At 42.8% G+C, this 20,312-nt stretch overlaps 1 protein-coding gene across 4 annotated transcripts in view; it reads right to left on the reverse strand.

Annotated features, from left to right (window-relative positions):
* Positions 1-950: 950 nt before the first annotated feature.
* The window catches only part of DPP8 (dipeptidyl peptidase 8), a 46,295-nt gene continuing 26,933 nt past the window's right edge, over positions 951-20,312 (reverse strand). For 2 of the 4 annotated variants that reach the window (XM_073304357.1, XM_073304356.1), the window contains exons 13-22: positions 17,878-17,957; positions 14,990-15,142; positions 14,359-14,494; positions 13,618-13,707; positions 12,314-12,459; positions 11,475-11,621; positions 10,399-10,551; positions 7,812-7,954; positions 7,001-7,112; positions 951-6,062 (exon numbers count right to left, since the gene is read on the reverse strand). In XM_073304357.1, the coding sequence (XP_073160458.1) occupies positions 5,940-6,062; positions 7,001-7,112; positions 7,812-7,954; positions 10,399-10,551; positions 11,475-11,621; positions 12,314-12,459; positions 13,618-13,707; positions 14,359-14,494; positions 14,990-15,142; positions 17,878-17,957 (1,283 nt within the window). In that variant the 3' untranslated portion in view covers positions 951-5,939. The remainder of the gene's footprint in view (positions 6,063-7,000; positions 7,113-7,811; positions 7,955-10,398; positions 10,552-11,474; positions 11,622-12,313; positions 12,460-13,617; positions 13,708-14,358; positions 14,495-14,989; positions 15,143-17,877; positions 17,958-20,312) is intronic. The other 2 variants (XR_012154100.1, XM_073304358.1) reach the window with 2 other exon arrangements.

A 20,312-nucleotide genomic window follows, 5' to 3' on the forward strand; every position in this document is an offset into this window, starting at 1 on the left:
CCAGAGACCAGGCAGCCCACAAATGCTCTAGGAGGTTCTGTGGGACATCACATTTTTGGTTGGCTTAGCCTCCGAAATGCTAAAGGGCGGGGAGGCCTTTCCTAAGGAAGGGAATGTTCTCCTCTTGCTGCACTGGTAATTACACCTTTCACTCTTTAACCTTAATAAGAATCTACCAAAATCCCCAGACATCAAGGGAAGACCTCAGAGAAGCTTGAACTATTTTGGCTACGCCCAAGCATAGTTCAGTGCAAGAACAGAAGCGAGGCGTCCCCTCAAGTCATGCACTTGCAAAGTGTAGCATGTCTTTTCCTATTGCTCCTTCTATGCCCTACAAGATCTGTCCCCAAATTCAAACCCCAGATATGCAGGCGCTTAGTGTACTAGGCACGCAAATTACAATCACTGGCTGTCACGCCTGTAGATCAGATTCTGCAGGATGCAGTCACATACAGTTACGCCTGCAAGACCAGAATCAGGCTCCAGCATGTCTTTCTGTTGGCCTTCAATGCCCACATTGGGCCAGATCCTGAGCTGATGTAAATCAGCATCGTACCACTGAGGCAATGGAACTGCGCCAGTTGACAACAGCTGTGGATCCGGCCCATTGTGTTTAACATGACTAATGAGGCACCTTACCCTGTGCTGCAGCACCAGCTGGTGGCTAGCAAGGGCTGTTAACGGCACAGAATCCATCGGCACAGGACAGCTGAATTCATTCCCTTTTTGTTCCAACAGAAAACGCTTTGTAGTTAATCCGAGCCCGTGCCAATCTTCCTATTTACATTGATTTACCTAGTTACAGACGAAGAAAAGAAAATCACTCGTATTTAACACACTCACACAGTTTACATCACTGCCACTCTCCCGGGTGGAATCGGAGTGTGGGGACTTAATTATACTCTTAAATAAACTCCACTAAGTCAAGAAAAGACAGTTAAAAATAGAAAAACATTTAGTTCAATTTATTTAGCAGCATCTTTATTGCAACAAAAAGGATTTGTAATAAAACGCGGCAAAACTAATGTTTCCACTTTACATGATTAAAAGCCATGTAACTAGAAATGGAGGGAAACCCATAAACCTACTGGCGTGAGACATGCAATTTTGTTAATACAAGTCAACGCTTAAACAGCAGGCACTTCATGTTCTAAAATTAAACACCTGAACTTCTACTGTGCAGAACATCAAAGTAAAAACCACAAAAAGACCTGTCCTTTCATAAGGGCAGCCCAAAGCACCCCGGAGGATACAGTACTTGTATTGACAGGGGTCTGGTAACTCAAGTAAATAGGCAATTCAAGGCAGTGTCCTAATCTGTCTGATTTCCCCCCACCTTGTTATTGCCCTCTCAATATTCAGTGTAATGCTAGCAGCAAAACATATTGCTCTCCACAGGGAACACACAGATCAGCAAGAAACACAATCAATTATTTTACTTTGACAGGTTAAGTCTCAGGACCCTATTTTGTCAGTAAATGTCACAGCTGGATTCTTTGATAGATGCAACACAACACTCATACACAGCTCTAAAGAGTTAAACCTTCAACGTGTCAAGCCCATCCGGAAAGTCTTTGCTAACACTAATCCCAAATACCCCTATTAGCAGGGAATACGTTTTCCATTTTACTATAATTAAGGTACTTTATTTTCAAAGCTTCACATCCTGATCAGAATTAATTGTTTCATTAATTAATATTGGGTAGTAAACTGAGTTTATAAAAATGAAGTAATTCTAGGTAATGAGTAAGATATATATTAATACAAATGATATACTTGGAAATGTGGAAAAAAATGCAGATCACTTGCCCCAATCTAAAATGTTCCCTGCCTTCCCCCTATTCTTTATTAAAAGGAAGATTTCCTGGCTTAAGTAATGGAAAGCACTTCAAAACATTATACCATAGAATCTGTCCCCACTGAGGCAAACCAAACACAATTCCAAACAATGAAAACAGACAAAAGATATGTACACTGGCATACCTATTCAACACCACTAGTCCCTCAGTTTTCGAAACCCAGCCTTTAATAAATGCTCTATCATTTTTCAGCAAACGTTAAACGTGGAATTTTAGTGGTCACAGGATTGGGTGGTAAGATGCAAAGATACCTGCTACCGTAGAAAAGAGATTTACACTCAACACTTCAGGCCCAATCTTGCTATCATATACCACAAGGTGTAGTGGTTATTGCTGAGAGTAACCCCGCTGAACTCAAGAGATATGTCTAAACAGGGATAAAAAACAAAAACTGTGGGCTCATTTGGCTCAGGCTCACAGTTCTAAAAATCTCTGTAGACGTTTGGGCTCAGGCTGGAGATCAAACGCTAGGACGCTCGACATCTACACAGCAATTTTTCAGCCACGGAGCCCAAGCCCCATGAGCCCGAGTCAGCTGACCTGGGCCAGCCGGGCGGGTTTTTTTATCCCTGTGTAGACATCCTCAGCTAGGGATTTATTTTGTGGGGCAAGGTGGTGATCTCTCCTCCATGGAATATTCTGTTCTTGGACTTTCTACCTAGGGAGCTCACTAGCCCTGCTTAAAATTTAAAGTAGCATTACCACTTGGCCATTTTTAAAGTAAGTCCACAAACAAAAACAATTTAAAATAAATCCAAATGTAAAACATCATGGGCAATTCTTCTTGGGTGAAAGTGCCCTCTCCCTAATCCAGAGATTTCTGGACTTGGATTTAGGCAATTCCAAGGATCCAAAATGCTGCAGCAACACTACCATCATACACAGTACTCCGGACAGATACTGTAGCATAGGAAGACTGGCTTACAGCTGGCAACAGATGCAGAATTGCTGATCTTAGATGTGGCTTGTCCCACCAAGACCAATCAGGATATAATATCCTTATCTAGTGAGCAGCATCTCCAGTTTTCAGAGTTACTGATGGACTCACATTTGGTATTTCACAAGGCAGTGCTCATTCCCTATGGACTTGATTGTGCCCCTTTGAAATCAACAGGAGTTTGGTCATTAACTTCAATGGGAGCTGGATCAGACCCCCTATGGGATATGCCTTTCATTACTGTTACATGTGGCAAGCATCCTTCGTACAGAACTACGAAATACTGATAGTAAATCCTTCCAGCATTTTCACAAGGAAAGAAAACATGGAGTTTTAAAGTGCCTGATAGCTGTAAAGGAAATTATTTTTGTAGAAAAGAAAACCATAATTTATGTTGCAAAATAAATAGAGTACATACTTGCTACTTTAATAGTTTTCTGATATATAAGATATATTTAAAATAAAGAGAGAATGCATTATTAAAAAGTTACATGTAAGCAATTTTATCATGTTCAGTGCTAAACCAAAATCTAGACTTGATTACCAGAATCCCATTTAATTCCTTCTTTGCTGTAAGCACTGTTCCATAGAGGCCATTTTGTACAAAAGAATCAATTTTTACTTCAGAATCATATACATTTATATTCAAGAGATAATCTCTGGAGGAAGAACAAAAATACACTCCCAAACACCAGTTAATTTAACATTGAACAAAATATAAACAACCTTGGAAAACGTGATACCATCCGTGTGTTATTTTATACATATAGGTATCTATGGACAGATACAGGGTATGGCTACACAGCAACAAAAGAACCTGCGGTGCAAGTCTGAGTCCAAAGCCTGAATGTCCGCACTGCTATTTTTAGCCTGCAGTGCAAGCCTGAGTCAGTTCACCTGGGCTGTTAGACTTGCTGCCCTGTGTTTTCTTTTGCTGTGCAGACATACCCATAGATATATGTATATATACTACAGCATAAATACATAAAGAACCAGGTGGGATACCATAGTAACAAATTTATAGTTTTTATACTACCTGGCGCATTGTTGTTCTTCAAGCTTATCAATGTACCAGCTTGTCTGTAAATACTAACTACAGCACATGTCATAGGATGGCTGAAAATGACGGCTTTTTCTGAATGGAATTCACTTCAGTTACAATAATTAGCTATTGTTGGTACAGCGAAGACAGTGTAGATATTGGGTTCCTTACATTCCCCCAGTGCCCCAAAATAAAAACCCATAAACCTATTTCCATATGCTGATGGTGTAAATTACAGGACTTAAAATACCATCAGTTCAATTCAAAATAATTGAGAGAGATCTGGAAAAAAACGGTATATGCTTATAGGAAGTGTGTTTGCTTTGACTACCTTTAGCATAAGGCAGTGGACCTGATTCTGCTGACTCTTACACAGCTCTGATATCCAGGTGATCCCAGTGGAGTTATTCCCAGTTAATACCAGTGTCAGGGCCTATTGCTTTAAATGTTAGGGTTCTAGGGTCTGCTGATCATTCATTCACCTAAAAAAGTTATTAAAGCACACTGCGACAATATTTGGGTATCTCAAGTAAGAACACAAGCCACAGGGCATCCAATTTTCAAAAGACGAAAAGAGAATCTTGCTCTGCTTCTCTCTCCGGAGCATCAAAATAGAAGGGGAAAAAGTTCTTGGCTTTTTAAAAGAAAGCACCTAAAAATTATGGGAAGTTAACACAGAAACCACAGGCAGAGGTGTCTGGTTTAAAACTAATAATTTGACTATGGAGTTCTAGTTTAAACAACATTTTGAAATTTAAAAGTGTTTTCAAACACTTCACGTTTTTCAGCCACGTCCAAAACCTCACTAGCAAAGAAAATCGTGCTTTAATGTGATTTTATACTGCAGGGTGCTAGCTTCCAGCAGCATTACCTTACGCAACATGGACAAGGGTTTCTCTCGGCGGACAGCATATGACCAGGCTACACTGCAGTGCTAGAGATGACTCAAGGAGTGATGGCGTCTATCTATATATACGGGAGCAGGGTGACTAGGACAATATACTTTCTCAGCACTGATGTGAGAATAATGCTAGAATAATGACAACAAAAAAATTTAATAAAACACAATTTGCATTGCTTCAATGTAGTGTTGATAGGCCCCCATCTTACCAACTCCCCAGTGGACACTTGTACTTGGGTGTTGGAATTTTAAAATCTTAGTGGGGGAATATTTATACACCGACCTGCTGAGATAGGAAAGTATTCTGAAAACAGCCCCAAAATGCACATTGGGTGAAAGTCCATGAGAATAGGCTGTATTGTTAAAATATGAGAAATATATAAAGTTTCAGCTGTTTGGCTTAAAACTAGTTTGCTTCTCAGCATACCCAAAGCTAACTTTTCTGTCCATGTTACTGTAAAATACATTTTTCACCTCCCTGTGTGAAATCAGGTACAAGCTGTTTATCACACTACAAAAGAAAAAAGCAGAAGATTTGTACTACACAGAGATGAGCTCACTGAAAAAACTGGCCTGATCTTAGTTAAAACCAAATTATAAACTTCTTCAGGGGGCAGCTAAAAGTTTTTCTTTTTAAAAATAATTATCCCCAACATCTGGTTATATGTCTAATATGCAACTAATTCCTAATGAGCCGGACATCCCTTGCACAAAACATAAACTATTACACATTACATTTTAAAATGGTATCAAAGTTGTAACCATCCAGCCAGATTTTTGCCATGACGTGAGTGAATCATCCAATATTACCTTGTTGTAAGAAACTGAGAAACACACTGTAAAAAAAAAAAAATACACCAATTAGACTCGCACAGCTCAATGTTTTCAGATGGTGAAGATATGGTGTTGTGGAAATGTGTTACCGAATTTTCAGCTTCTTCCCCAAAGAATTTGCATGGTACTGCTGCGTGCCACAGACATTTGATTTTATTTCCATTTTAAAATTATTAGGCCATTGTACTGTAGTTTCCTTGTATGGCACCTAGTTTACTTAAAAAAAAAAAAAGTCTGCGTGTGGGTGTGTGCGCGCGTGCATATGTGGCAGGCACCAAAATGCAATATTCTGTTCTATTTTCTCTACAGATCCGTTTCCTCGTTTGGTTAAACAGCCAGTGTATCAGAGTTCCACAGAGGTCACAATTACATTGCCTTCAGTGCAGCAATGTGGGAGCCAAGATTCTCTTGCAGATAGTGCAGCAGATGGAGTTCATAATGCTCTCCAGACTCAGGGACCCTTATACTGTGTCTCTCCTGAGGGTAAATCTAAAATATAAAATAAAGAGTAGTGAACACACATGCACACACAACTGGCTAACAGCAGCACTGAAACCAGCTACCTGACACAGGTCAATGATAGGCAAGTAGCTGTGTGAGAGATTAGAGAAGAATGTTTGATATAGAGCAGGGGTTCTCAGCCCTTTCCACATTCTGACCTCCATGTTACAATAGAGGGGGAGGGGGAAGGAGAGAGAGATTCAGCACCCCTCTCCCAAGCAGCAGTAAAGAAAGGGAGGGTAGATGCAACCCAGGATCTAGAGAACCCCATTTGCAGGGAAAAACCATTAGTCTCTATAGTAAAATGCTGGATCAATATATGACTTGAACATTTTTTGTTGCAGTAAAAAACAACAAATACAATTGTCCCCATCTCTCTGATGGAAGGGCGATGGGGAGAGAGGAAAAAGCTAGAAGCAGGTCGGTGTTGGGTATGTGTTTGGACTGCCTCCCCCAAGAGCAGGGCAGCAGGCTGAAAGGTCGAGCAGCATGGTTAGGGAATGCCTATGTTTTCTTCTTGGCACAGGGACTGAAACCCCAAAATCCCAGCACTCAAAGGAGAAGCTTCCCTTTTACAATATTCTTATTTATCCTTAAAACAGAACTTGGTGGGAAGAAACCTACAACTACTTCCTTCCTTTTCCAAATCCAAAGCGAGTGTAAACACAAATGAGTCCAAATGGCTAAACCAAATGTTAACATATTTTCAGCTCAAAATTAGTGTCAGGATGGGCAGTGAAGTGGAAAAAACATTCAGTTTTTAGAGCAAGCTCTTAATCCCCCAGTCTTGTCGTTAGATGTTTATGATCCACAACAGATGAAATACACTCCATGTGTTCCAGTCTGGGTTTCCTCAGCCCTAGCATAAACTCAAGCAGAGCTGAATCATTTTATATCCAGGTTCTCACAGTTTAGAAACCACTTACCTGTAAATCATATGGTTTTCCAGCCCTCACTAAAAAACTCAGCAATATACTTGTGTGTGCAAAGTGAACATTCTCATCCAAGAAACCATGCAACAGCAACAAACGGTGTGGTCTGAGAAAGGCAAGAGAAAAACATTTAGAATGCTTCCTGGAATTTTTCAGTCATTCTGCAAACTGTGCGAGTCCCTTACAAAAATATTAACCATAAAAACACACTCCTTTTGGTTTAAGCAAAACAAATGGCCCAATCCTGCAGACTGCTCTCCAGCAGGAATTCCACAGGTTCCAATGCCAGGCTTTCCTTCCCTGGGAGTTTTTTGCATATACAAATCAGGACTGGGCCTTATATTTGCATATCTACTTTAACCTCCCCAGAAACACTTGATGAGAGAGGATGCTAAAATTGGTTTATATGTGCTCAAATCGCCACTGGACACCAATTCTTTAGTAAGATTTTTGCATTCTAAACACATACAAATGGATATGTTCTTACATCTAGGATAAAGCATTTTTATCAAATATAACTTTTTGCCTAGTTCAATGCAGCTCAGACTGAAGAGCTAATTACATAATTGAAGTTATGTCTGCCATTTCTTTATGCATAAGAGATATTCTTTAATTACAGCCAGTATAAAATGGATTACTTGGAAGGGCCGTAATTAGGCAAATGTTCATTCAAGTTTATTTAGTGGTGGTTTAATACTGGCATTTATGGTTTCAGCATTTAATTACCAAGAACTAGGAGATAAAAATGTGGGTGTAGGTTTGAAGGTCACTGGTCGGGGGCGGGGAGAGGGGGAACTTAACTTACTCTGAAGGAAACTTCTCCGCCTGCACGGCCACTGATCCTAGATAATATCCCTGCTCGTTGTGATCAGGGTGTCCCATGTAACGCTCTGTGTAGCCGGTGTCATAGAATACCCACAGTGTGACTGGGGCTCCGGCAACGGCAACCTGGAAGTTCCAACAAGATCAGCAGCATAAAACAGGGATACAGGCAGCACATCTTACTGACAACGTCCAACCGTGATCTCCCAAAGGAGACACTTAACTCCCACGGATATTCATTGTGAACTCCAAAAAGAAACCAATGCAATGATAAAGCCTGCTCTGAACTGCATTGACAATAAGGTAACCAATCAAAAATAAAAAGCAATGATAATTAGCCAACACAAAGCAACAAAGCACCTTTTCAAACTTAAGTGACCTGCAAATGGGCGGCAGGGGGTGGGGTGGGGTAGGGGCGGTGGGTGAATGTCTCTCATCCTCCCTCTCACACACACAGGGCCAGGGACTCCGCTTGTATAACTCGCCATGACCCTACAACCATTTACACCAGCTAAGGCTCTGGCACCAAAAGCCTCTCTTTGGGTATGTCTACACCGGAAACTTCGAAGTGCTGTCGCGGGAGCGCTCCCATGGCTGCACTTTGAAGTGCGAGTGTGGTCACGCGCGAGTGCTGGGAGAGAGCTCTCCCAGCGCTCCTGGTGCTCCACCTCCACGAGGGAATTAGCTCCCAGCCCTCGGAGACTGTCTACACTAGCGCTTTAAAGTGCTCTGACTTGCTGCGCTCAGGGGGGTGATTTTTCACACCTCTGAGCCAGCAAGTTAGAGCGCTATAAAATGTAAGTGTAGACATACCCTTTGGCTTGGTCTACACGTACAAGTTTTATCACCATAGCTATGTCGGTTGGGGGGACGGAGGGACTGATCTTCTACTGACATTTTCATTGGGTTTATACCAGCTCCCCAAACCAGCATAAGAGGTACCAGGATAAGCACTTTTATACCTATATAACTGCATCCGCATTAGCTATACTGGAATGACCATACCAGCAAAACCCTCCCAGAGTAGAAAAGGACTTGCATTAGAAATTTAAACCCTGTTCATCCTTGAAGGCCCTTTGGATGAACAAGGGACTATACTGAAGAAGTGAAACCCGAGCGAGAGGGGAAGCAGTTATTATTGAGACCAGTGAAAGGTCTGGTTTTTCTCTGCAATACCTCTGTCCACCAAATGCCTGACAGATACCTGGAAGAAAAAGCTCTCCAGGATTTGACAACCCCAGGCTCTTCAGTTAAGGGCTGAGATAGCTACCACGCCACATGTCAGGATGCTCCAGGGAAGACCTCCAACAAAACCAGGAAAGAGACTTGACATTGCAAATATTTTTTGAAGGTAAAATAAATACTTTAAAGGTCTTTCAGGCCTGCTTTACACATTGCAATGAAGCAAAAAGAGCCACAAAGAACAAAATGCATGCTGTTAGTTTGAGATGACAATCAATAATTATAATTGTATTTTGCACTTCTTTAGCACCTTTCGTCTAAGAACCCTCTAATGCCTTGACTAGACACAGAAGCATCACTTTAACAATACCAGTATAAAGTGTATAACATCCCTAGGGCTTGGCTACACTTACATTTTATAGCGCTCTAACTTGCTGGCTCTGGGGTGTGAAAAAATCACCCCCGAGTGCAGCAAGTCAGAGCACTTTAAAGCGCTAGTGTAGACAGGCTCCGAGGGCTGGGAGCTAATTCCCTCGTGGAGGTGGAGCACCAGGAGCGCTGGGAGAGCTCTCTCCCAGCGCTCGCGTGCGACCACACTCGCACTTCAAAGCGCAGCCGTGGGAGCGCTCCTGCGACAGCACTTTGAAGTTTCCAGTGTAGCCATGCCCCCAGTGTGGGTACAGTTATCCCAGTACAAAGGTACTTTACACTAGCATAGCTAATCCTGTATTGGAAGGGGAATAACTGGCTATACCAGTATAACTGAGTCCACACTAGGAGATGCATTGGTATAACTATATCTGTTTAAAAAAAAAAAATCAAATCACACTGCAACCAACAGTTATACAGAGACAAAATCTATAAACAAACAAAGCCTAACTGCTTTGCAAACGCTAACTGACAATCACAATATGCTGTTGTATAGGAACATACCATCCTCGTATTACAGACAGTAAAACAAAATGACTTATTCAAGGTCACACACAGTCATATCCGTTTACTGTAATATGTCCTGAAACTCAGATTAAAAATATATGGTACCTTGAATTTGAAAGCAATAATTTTATAACGTAGTGAATATTGTCTATATTCAAAAAAATATTTAAGTACAAAAGCTTGAATTCAAATATTTTCAGCCCCATACCAGGTAGAAATGTACTCTGGAAATGGAAATTTACTTTGTGGTAACTTTGTTATATCCTATGCCCCTCCACTGTTTGTATCTTGGGATGCAATAAAAACCAGACTATTTTGCACATGCATAGCACTCACTGTTTACAGTTCAAAAATCTTTGTATCTACAAACACACGTGGGACATGGAGATATACTTTGATTAAGAAACATCCTTCCTGTGCCACAGAAATAAGCCCACGATACATTAACGTACCCTGAAGAGGTCTGACCTCTGCATTAATGCCATCAGAGACAGGTATCCTCCATAGGACCAGCCATGAATGCCAACTCGGTCTAAATCAATGAAGTCATACTGGGATGCTAAATACTGCAGCCCTTCCACTTGGTCATCAATTTCTATTTGACCCTGTTGGATAAAGATTTTTTTTTTTGTTAGTTCTTGACAAAAGTAAGATTCTCAGAGTTTCCAAAAAACAATCACCTTTGAATATTATGATTAATGATTTCTACTGCAGTACTACCTAGGAGCCCCATCCCAGGATTGGGCCCCCACTGGGCAAGGTGCTGCACAAACACAGAACCAAAGGATTGCTCCTTCCCCAGAGGGCATGTAAGGACACATTCCCTCCACCCCGCTCAGCTTCCTCAGGGGAAATGTTCACAGGTGTGGTGTTCTGGTCTGTGGTGTTCTTGTTTGTGGAAAGGGGACTTCCTTAACCTCAGAGACAAATTCCTCTACAATATCTAGGGCCAGATTCTGGCTCTGTGCATCAAACTGGCACAACTGCCCCCCTCAAAACACATGCACATCATCCCTGCAGAGCAACACAAAGATGGCACTTCCTTCCCCTCCATAGCTGGCTGAGCAGGTTTCCTCTACAAACAGGACCCTAGGAATCGCCATGCCCCTAGTGCAGCGATCCATTGTCTGTCTGAAGGTATCCCACCTTTGCATGGTCAGCAGGAGCGCGTTCAGAAATTCCACAATGGAAAGTTAGGGACTAACTCGCTCATGTCAGAGGTTGGCTTACAGCCAGTTAGATCCCTTATATATTTTATATCCTCTCTCACGATCCGTTTTCCTGCCCAGTTGCATACCAGCTGGATGTGTCCACCCCCCTCACAAGCCCAGGGAGTGGAAGGCTCTACAGTTTTGTGTAAGAAGCACACGAACCACTGCCAGAGTACTACGGCAAGCTAGCACATTAGCCTTCTTCTGTAGGATGACACACCAAGACTCGCTCCCCCCGGCTCCCCATCTGAAAGCCAAGGAGCAGGCTGCATTGCTCAGAACCACATTGGGACACTGGCATACATCCCACCACTTACCATTTTGTATTTAAAGGCCCCTTCAAACTTAAGCCCTCGGTGGCAGGATCCCCTGTTGTCAATTACAACAACTACGTAACCCAGCGAGGCCAGCGTGTTCAAGCGAAAATACTTGATTCCTTTAAACCGATTGTTCACCAGCTGCACCTGGAAATATTAACAGAGCAACATCAGATAGACCACTGGAAATAAGTGAAAGGGGCTACAAGCTATAGAACTGACTGCTCATCTCTTAATGAGATTCAGGATTGTTTGGTAATGTCCCCAGTGTCTCAGCTCAAGTTACGCACACACTGAATTCACCCCCTCATTGTGGGTGCTGCGACAAAGCCAGGAGCCCTGTCTTCGCACCTCTCTTTATGCACGTGTGCAGTGATACCGAGTTCTCCTCTGTAGGGATAAGGGCCAACCGGTTCTCCTCCCTTAGCCTGCCCAACGTCTTCCCCTTGAGACTCACAGATCAGGTTCAGTGCTGCTCAGCAGCCTTCCGAAATTCTACTCATCCCCCTCATCCAAGGAGAGTTTTTCCCTGCTCCCAGGTATATGAAATATTGGGTTTTCCAGGGCCCAGGTAAATCGGTTTGTGCCTGGGATGGTAAATCCTCATGGTGATTTGCAAGGCTGCAGTCCCACATTAGATTTATCCCTCCGACCGTACTACCTTGAAGACGGTGTGCATTTCTCCCCCACCAGTAAAATGAAGTTACAGAAAATGCTTTAAGTCCGTTTCATAGTCACTCAGGGTCAACCCCGGCCCCCCAGTCCCAGCTCAGGAACAGCAAGTACAAGAAACAAAAATTAGCAGGTATTTCTACCAGCCTCTATTACACTGCGCTCACCTGCGGCCCTCCATATATGAAGAGCACTGTGGGGTATTTCTTCCCAGGTTGTAGGTGGTGAGGTTTGTACATCATGCCATACAGTGTAAAGCCTGAGGAACTCTCAAAGGAGAAGATTTCCGGGGGAACATAGTCGGGAAGAGGACCTGCAGGCAGGCAAGAAGAAATGGGCCCATTTTAACAAGGACCTGATGGACAGAGGGAGCTCACAACCCTGCCCACACTACAGATGATGCCAGCGTGAGGCAGGATTGTTGTCATGTGTCTTATGGCCAGAAGGGACCATTGTGATCATCTAGTCTGACCTCCTGTATAGCACTGGCCATAGGATTTCCCTGGATTAATTCTTTTTTGAACTATAGCACATCTTTTAGAGAAACATCTAATCTTGATTTAAAAACTGTTATGAAGACTTCACTACAACCCTTAAGTAAATCATTCCGGTGGTTAATTACCCTCAATGTTAAAGATCTGTCCCCTATTTTTAGTCTAAATTTGTCTAGTTTCAATTCCCTGCCATTTGATCATGCTACACCTTTGTCCGCTAGATTGAAGAGTCCACTATAAGAGTTTTGTTCGTCATGTACATACATGTTTCTGGCATAGTTCTAATGCAATTTCTTCCAGGTCCCCCATGTCCCAAGAACTGTGTTAAAAAGTCACTGAGAGGAAGCTGGCACTACAGGAAGGAGGGGAAGGGGTTTAATTTTGTCTACAGCACACTTAACACTGGAATGTCTGCAACACGTAGGTCCAGTGCAGGTCCAAACCCTCACAGAGTTCAGGGATGTTTGGATCTGTGGGTTTTCATTAGGCCCATTACTAGCTAGTAAGGTTCTCATTCACAGAAAATGTTCTGAGTCAGGGATCCTGTGCTAGATGCATTCTAGGAAGGTTTCAACCCCAGCAGGGCCGGGGTGAACTCTTCAACTCTTTTTGGATGTCTACACTGCACTCTCAGAATGTGCTCGCCACTTGAGCTGACTTACTTGAGCTAGGTCTAAACAAGCTAGCTCGGGTCCCAGAACGGAGAAGCTGCAGCTGGACAAGACTCCCTTAACTGAGCTGATAATCTTCAAGCAAGAAACAAACTTAGCATAATTTTTCTGCAGGGGAGAGTGGGGCACTATTGGAATCACCTGCTTCTAAAATACATTTAAGATGATTATGAAACAGAGAAAACTTCCTGTGTTACGCAAAAAAAAAAAAAAAAAGTATGCATTCAGTCCATGTTCTCTATGAACAATTAGTTTTAACTCAGATCCCTAGGTGTTGTTCTGCCCTAGCCAGTTTCTTACAGTTACCTTGGCTAAGGCACTGTGGGTGAGGAGCGTCGGAGGCATGATCTGTGCGTCTGAGTCGGAACTGAGACTCCCCCTCCTGCACGCAGGCAGCTGGTAGAGAAGGAGCAGCTCAATGAAAGAAATCATCTTCTGACCAAAGTACAGCACATCGAGCCAAATTCAGCTGTCACATCAGCGTACGCTAAGAATCACTCCATTAGTCTCTCAGCATGGGCTCCGGATGGACAGCAGCGAAACAGCAGATTTTAACTCATCGCCTAAACGCCACTTGGCCATGCAGGTTGTTAACCAGCCCAGAAACTAATTATGCACATCATTATCTGCAACAAGCTCCAAAATAAAGAGCAGACTTTGGTCATCCACAAGGTACAAAACTTGCGGGGACGCCCCCTTCAAATCTAAGAGTTTTCTGAGTACACGTCCTATTAGCCCTGTACCCTTCAAATGGTTTGGAACAGCACTTACAAAACAACAAGTGTTTTGTTGATAAGGCCCAGCAATATATTCAAACTTATAACAGACTTGAATACTACGGCCAGCTACCCCCTCCAGACGCCAGCACAAAACCAAAGGCCGATCCAGCAATCCTTGCTCGTCATACATTCCCACAGGAGTAAGAGCACCATGATTTAGCCCATGAAGAGGAACACAGAGTACTGATGCTACAATAAACATGTAGCTAGGAGTCTTGTGATTGGGAATCTTTGAGGCAGAACTGTAAAGGAGAGCCGAAGCGATTACCTGCCGAATCTAGAATCGTGGCCCAGAATTCCTTCTTTCTGTGAGCAACATCATCTTCAGAACCAGTCAGCCTGTACAGTGACACACAGTGCGGGTTCTTCTGGTTACTGAATTTACTGATGAACATGTCACAGTCCTACACAGAGATGACAATATTTTCTTGAACAACACAGTGAAGAAACACGAGCCCAAAGCTCCTTTACTTGTGCACTTAGAGCTCTCTGAAGAAGCTCGGATCAAATAAAAATTAGGAGTCCCAGCTCTTGTGAGAGGGGAAATAGCCTTAGAAGCTGCAGTTTTACTCAGTTACAGGCAGCATAGTAGCCACTAGGATGTTAATATTCCAAATTTTCTGCCAGACACTGAAAAATGCACCTGCAAAATTAGCGGTGGCATTAGTCTATGTCTGCAAGTTGGCACTGATTCTTGCCATTCACCAGGTTGCACACCCAGAGGTCTGGTTTCTGCAGTTGCTAATATATGCCCCCATCCCTTCACTCACGGGTTTTATAACAGATTTAAAAAAAGCTGAAGCCAACTTCCATATATCTGAACACAGCTAGCGCAAGGTGTGACAAAAACCACCAAGCACAGCCCTTCCCTAGAAGAGGGTCCCTCGGAATACAGATACCTGACTAATGGAGCAGGCGTGAGAGTAGCTACGGTCCGTCAGTCGCTTCACCTCCCCAGGATTCTTGTAGCTAACGACATACAGGTGATGCTCTAAAGGGGAATCCTTTGTGCCTTCAAAATACACCAGTTTTTTTGCTTCATCCACGTGGATCTGCCAAAAAAAACAAACAAACCCCAAACACAACCTCAGTCTGTACCAGTCAAATCACTGAGCTATCCCCACAATGATGCCCAGGACTCTCCGTCCCCATTTCCCAAGGTGATTACAGTCCATTTAGAGCCCAGCAATGGACAGAGCTAGTTCAAATTAGCCCTTCCAATACACACAACTTTCCATTTGTCAACACTAAATTTCATTTGCTACCTTGCTACCTGGTTTCCCAGGTCTGTCAGGTCCCTCTGACCTTCCTTATTTTCTCTGGTCTTGATTATCCTAAATAATTCTGTGTCACCTGTAAATTTCTCCAATTCACTGTTCACTCCCTTTCCCATATTATTAATAAATATATTTCACAAACAGAAGCCCCAGCATGAAACCATGGGGGCACCTGTCTTTAAACCTTTTGCCATGGTACAAATTGACCATTTTTTCCTACTTTTTGACTATATAACAGGAAACAGTTTCTGATCCATAACAGTTCATCTCTCACCCTATGACTACTTTGCTTCCTTAATAATCTCTTGGAAGGGCCTTTATCAAAGACCTTTTGAAGGTCCAAACAACTGTCAACTGGTTCTCTCTGATCTACTCTTTTATTGACACTCAAAGAATTCTAGTAATTCAGAGAATTGTTTTCTTTTACAGAAGCCAAGCTGGTTAGACCACTGATCATACTAATCCAGGTGTCCTGTAACTATTTTTAGTAATTATTGCAACCAATTTCCCTGGTGCTCAAGTAAAGCTGATTGACCTATAAAACCATGATCACCCCATGTATCTTTTTCAAAAACAGGCAAGACAATTGATAACCCCCCCACATCCTAGAGTACAGCTGCTGATTTTAATGAGCGGTTGTATATTTTTTCTTAGTGGCCCAGCCACCAATTGCAGCAAAAACTGTCTCCAAACTGAAATAGTTGTGTTACCAAGATTGCTGTCCCTTACATAAACTACAAGTATTTCAGCTCTACTCAACTCATTTCAATGTACTCACGCTTATGGTTTATTTTTTTTAGATAACAGAGAAACATGGTCAGACCTGAGTAGCCACAGACATCGCTCACTCAAACTCTTTAACATTTAAAAAAAGAAGCAATTAGAAAGTAGGGGGTATTTTATCCTAGCAGGAGGAATTCCATGCAAAGTCTCAAAAGTGGACCTGGAGACACAAATATTGGGCCTCCATAAAAAGGAGAAAGAAGAGGCCAAAGCTGAAAAGAGAGCAGTGCTGCCCAGGTGTGTGTTAATCCCTTTGAAAAAAAGAGTCCTCAGATACAGGACAGCAGCTGGATGCTGGGGCTTCAGCCCTTCCATCCTACTTCTCATGGGATGCTTGGAAATGTTCCTTCCATCTACCTGCGATGCTACTTCTCTCCCCCCTCCACCTCCCTACAGGTCCATACTTCATTATGAGCCTCTTTACTAGACAGTGGCAAACTCCTGAGAAACAAAGAGCACAAAGCAAAAGAAATCATCAGCTAGAGATGCCTCTCTGTGCTGCTCATCTCCATTATCGAAACCAGAGACTCAGGGCTGGAATGGTGAGTTAAATAATGAGCTCAGAGGACAAGCTGCACCTTTGCTAACATTAAAAGCAAAGCAGCACTGGCTACTTTTGCTCACCAGCTGAGCCAATCAACCACCCCCACTTTTGTGCTTAAAGCTGCAGCTTGACTGGAGACCCAGTTCCTCTATTAATTCGCTAGGGTACTATTCTCCCCAGGCAGGCTGTCCGCATCCACAGCCTTCCATTGGGCTTTAGTGGCTAAAGAGTGCCTAGTCCTGAAAGGCGAACAGATGTGAAGCACAGCCCTCACGCTGGCTCTTTGTACAGGGGTGAGTTTAACCCAGAAATGAATAGAAGCTTGGGCAGGTTTCTCCGTGTTGCCCCAAACCTGACCTCAAGAGACACCCCATGTGTGAGAGAAGGTAACTCAGTTTCCAGGTCCCCTACAATCTCTTGCACCTCTGCTGCATCATATATGTTTGCAGTTATGTGGATTTCCATGTTAATTTTCTGATGTGAGAGGTCTGAGTACGGGCGTGAAATTAAGGAGTTTGCAAATAGCACTTTTTATTCAGCAAACAGAAAGGTCACAGCCTGGGCCTGGACAGCTGAAAGACCTCAAGCCATTCCAGGCAGCTTTTCCTTTTCTCAGCCTCTCAGCAATCCTGCTCTTCACAGAAAAGACAATACGGGCGCATCTCTCCTCTCACAAAGAGTGGGCTGCATGGCCAAGACACCAGAGCAGAGCTACATGAGGAGTGTCCAGCCTGCACCTTCTCCCCTGCCTCCAGAACCAAGTGTGTGACCTTCAACACATGAGAGGTCATTCCCCTAAGAAGGGAGTCCCCAGATTGTTCCCAGAGCTGTTTCCCGTTTAGTGAGATGCTCTGGCAGGCACAACACCAAGATCAAATTTACAGGTTTTAAGGCCAGAAGGGATCATCATGATCATATAGCCTTGCATAACACCAGATAAACTGAGGTGTCCTCCATACAGCTCTACCATTCTATCTAGATCCTCACCTTGCTGTTCCTTAGACATGACTGGTGCCCTCTGTAGTCAGAAGAGGGTAGCTGTATAGTCTGGCAAGATAACCAGGAGGCCCATGATGAACTCTAGGACCTAACTAATTTTGTTTGTTATCTAATCCAGAGTTTAACCCAGGCTATTTTACAGATACAGATCTTCATTCAAGAAAAGTAAAATAAAGGGACATACGTTGGAACCATGTCTACCAAGTACTTCCCATTCTCCACTGGTAATTGCTAATTCCTCTTTGATGGGACATTTGAAGTCACCTATAAACAAAACATGTACAATTAGAGATTTTATACTTTTCATCACAACAAAGCCTCTCAAATAGAACTTCACCTTTCAGGCTTTGCTTGCTTTAACCGAGTCACAAACTGGGCTTGGGAAAGAATCACTCCCCTGCCACTCTCGAGCGCAGCGTTACACAGCTGGCCCGAGTGTTCCAGGAAGAGATCACTAACATACTGGGGAAAATGTCAAGAATTCTCAATTCAACAGGTTCTCCCTATCTCGTTCTGCATCCTTCAGTGTTTCCTTTTCCCATCACACTTGCACAGAAAGGCAGGTTTCGAACTGAAATATGTGAAACCTGATCTATAGAATTGGTAAAGGTAAGGTGTTAAAAATGAGGGATTTTTCTGGAAAAAATAGCACCATGTTTATCAGGTTGGCTCACTTTCATTCAAAAGGAAGTTCTATTTTGTGTGAAGCTGCAAAGTTGAAGGATTTTGCAAAAATCAAATCGAAGAGTAAAACTCTGAAATGTCAAGATTTTCCAATTTCCCCAAGAACATTACACACAGCTTTATGTTAAATGGAATCTTGCCTTCCTCAGAAACATGAGCAATTTGCCACTTTCAGAGGTAGGAAGTCAGGCTAGACAGACCAACACCACTAGAACAGTTACTAGGTGTTTAACCACTATAGGAATAATGAGTTTTATTTCAAAAGGGGATTTTGCCTTCTGGAAAAATCAACTGCCTGACACTGGGATGCTATAACTAGTAAAATGAGATGCATATTTCTTTAGTATGCAGGGCTTAGCATGCTGTCCTCACATAGCAAATAGATCAATAGTATTGTAACTGCCTCCAGGCACAGGTTGCAATATAGGAGTTTAACTGAAAGAATAGTCAGTGTAGCAAGATGTGCAAGGGTTCTGTACATAACTGTACCATACACCTGCCTGGGCCAAAGTTTGACCTAACCATGCAATTAACTTTATTTTATTTGAACTGAGTGTTCCTGTGTTTCCATTTGCAGCAGCTGCCAGTATTCTTCTTCTGTTAATTTCTCTGCCATAAAAACTTAAGAACGGCCACACTGGGTCAGACCAATGGCCCATCTAGCCCAGGATCCTGTCTACTGACAGTAGCCAATGCCAGGTGCCTCAGAGGGAATGAGCAAAACAGACAATTATTGAGTGATCCATCTCCTGTCGTCCAGTCCCAGCTTCTGGCAGTCAGGGGCTCAGGAACACCCAAAGTATTTTGGCTAATAGCCATTTGTGGACCTATCCTCCATGAACTTATCTAATTCTTTTTTCAACCCAGTTACACATTAGGCCTTCACGACATCCCCTGGCAATGAGTACTACAGGTTGACTGGGCGTTGCGTGAAGAAATACTTCCTTTTGTTTATTTTATACCTGCAGCCTGTTAATTTCATTGTGTGACCACTGGTTCTTGTGTTATCGAATGGGATAAACAACACTTCCCTAATCACTTTCTCCATACCACTCATGATTTTATAGACCTCTATCATATCCCCTCTTAGTCTTCTCTTTTCCAAGCTGAACAGTCTGAGTCTTGTTAATCTCTCCTCACATGTTCCATACCCCTAATCGTTTGTTGCCCTTCACTGAACTTTTTCCAACTCTAATATAGCTTTTTTGAGATGGGGTGACCAGAACTGCACACCAGTATTCCAGGTGTGGGTGTACCATGGATTTATATAGGGACATTATGGTATTTTCTATCTTATTATCTATCCCTTTCCTAATAGTTCACAACATTCTGTTAGCATCTGTCCAAGCAGCAGCCTCCCCGATGCCTGCTATAACGGACACAGCACCATGAATAGTCTTTGTTAGAGCCAGCACGCTGGGTATAGCGGTGTGTTCTTTATTCCCTTCCCCACCCTAAAAACAGGCCAATTTTTGGCCCCAATCAGATATTCAATATTTCTAGGCATGAAACCCAAGGCACATCTTTCTACAGTGTGGTGTGTTCTTTACTTTAAATCTTTATATTGAAATCTGTGCCTAGAGGCAGAAAGGAGAGTGTTGTTATTTTTACACATTACATGCCAACAGTCCGTGCACAGCCCTGTGCACCAAAGAGCTTTACTACGTGGAGACCACAGATTTCACACACTTTATTTCTCCCTTTGGACATGACCCACATTACTACTAGACTGGTTAATCTGCAAGACCAGGACAGTATGTCAATAAACCAATCTTTTATCTTGACCAAAAAAGAAGCCAACAGAGCATATTTCTCAGTTCGGGCTGGGATGTGGGCACTTAATTTCCATTTGTGCTTCTGAAAAATCTCCCCCCTTGTTAATGAAAAAGAACCATGATTAAAACTGAAGCCCGTTACATACAGAATTATCTGTGC

The sequence above is a fragment of the Lepidochelys kempii genome, chromosome 10 (genome assembly GCF_965140265.1).
Source record: "Lepidochelys kempii isolate rLepKem1 chromosome 10, rLepKem1.hap2, whole genome shotgun sequence".
Classification (NCBI taxonomy): domain Eukaryota; kingdom Metazoa; phylum Chordata; order Testudines; family Cheloniidae; genus Lepidochelys; species Lepidochelys kempii.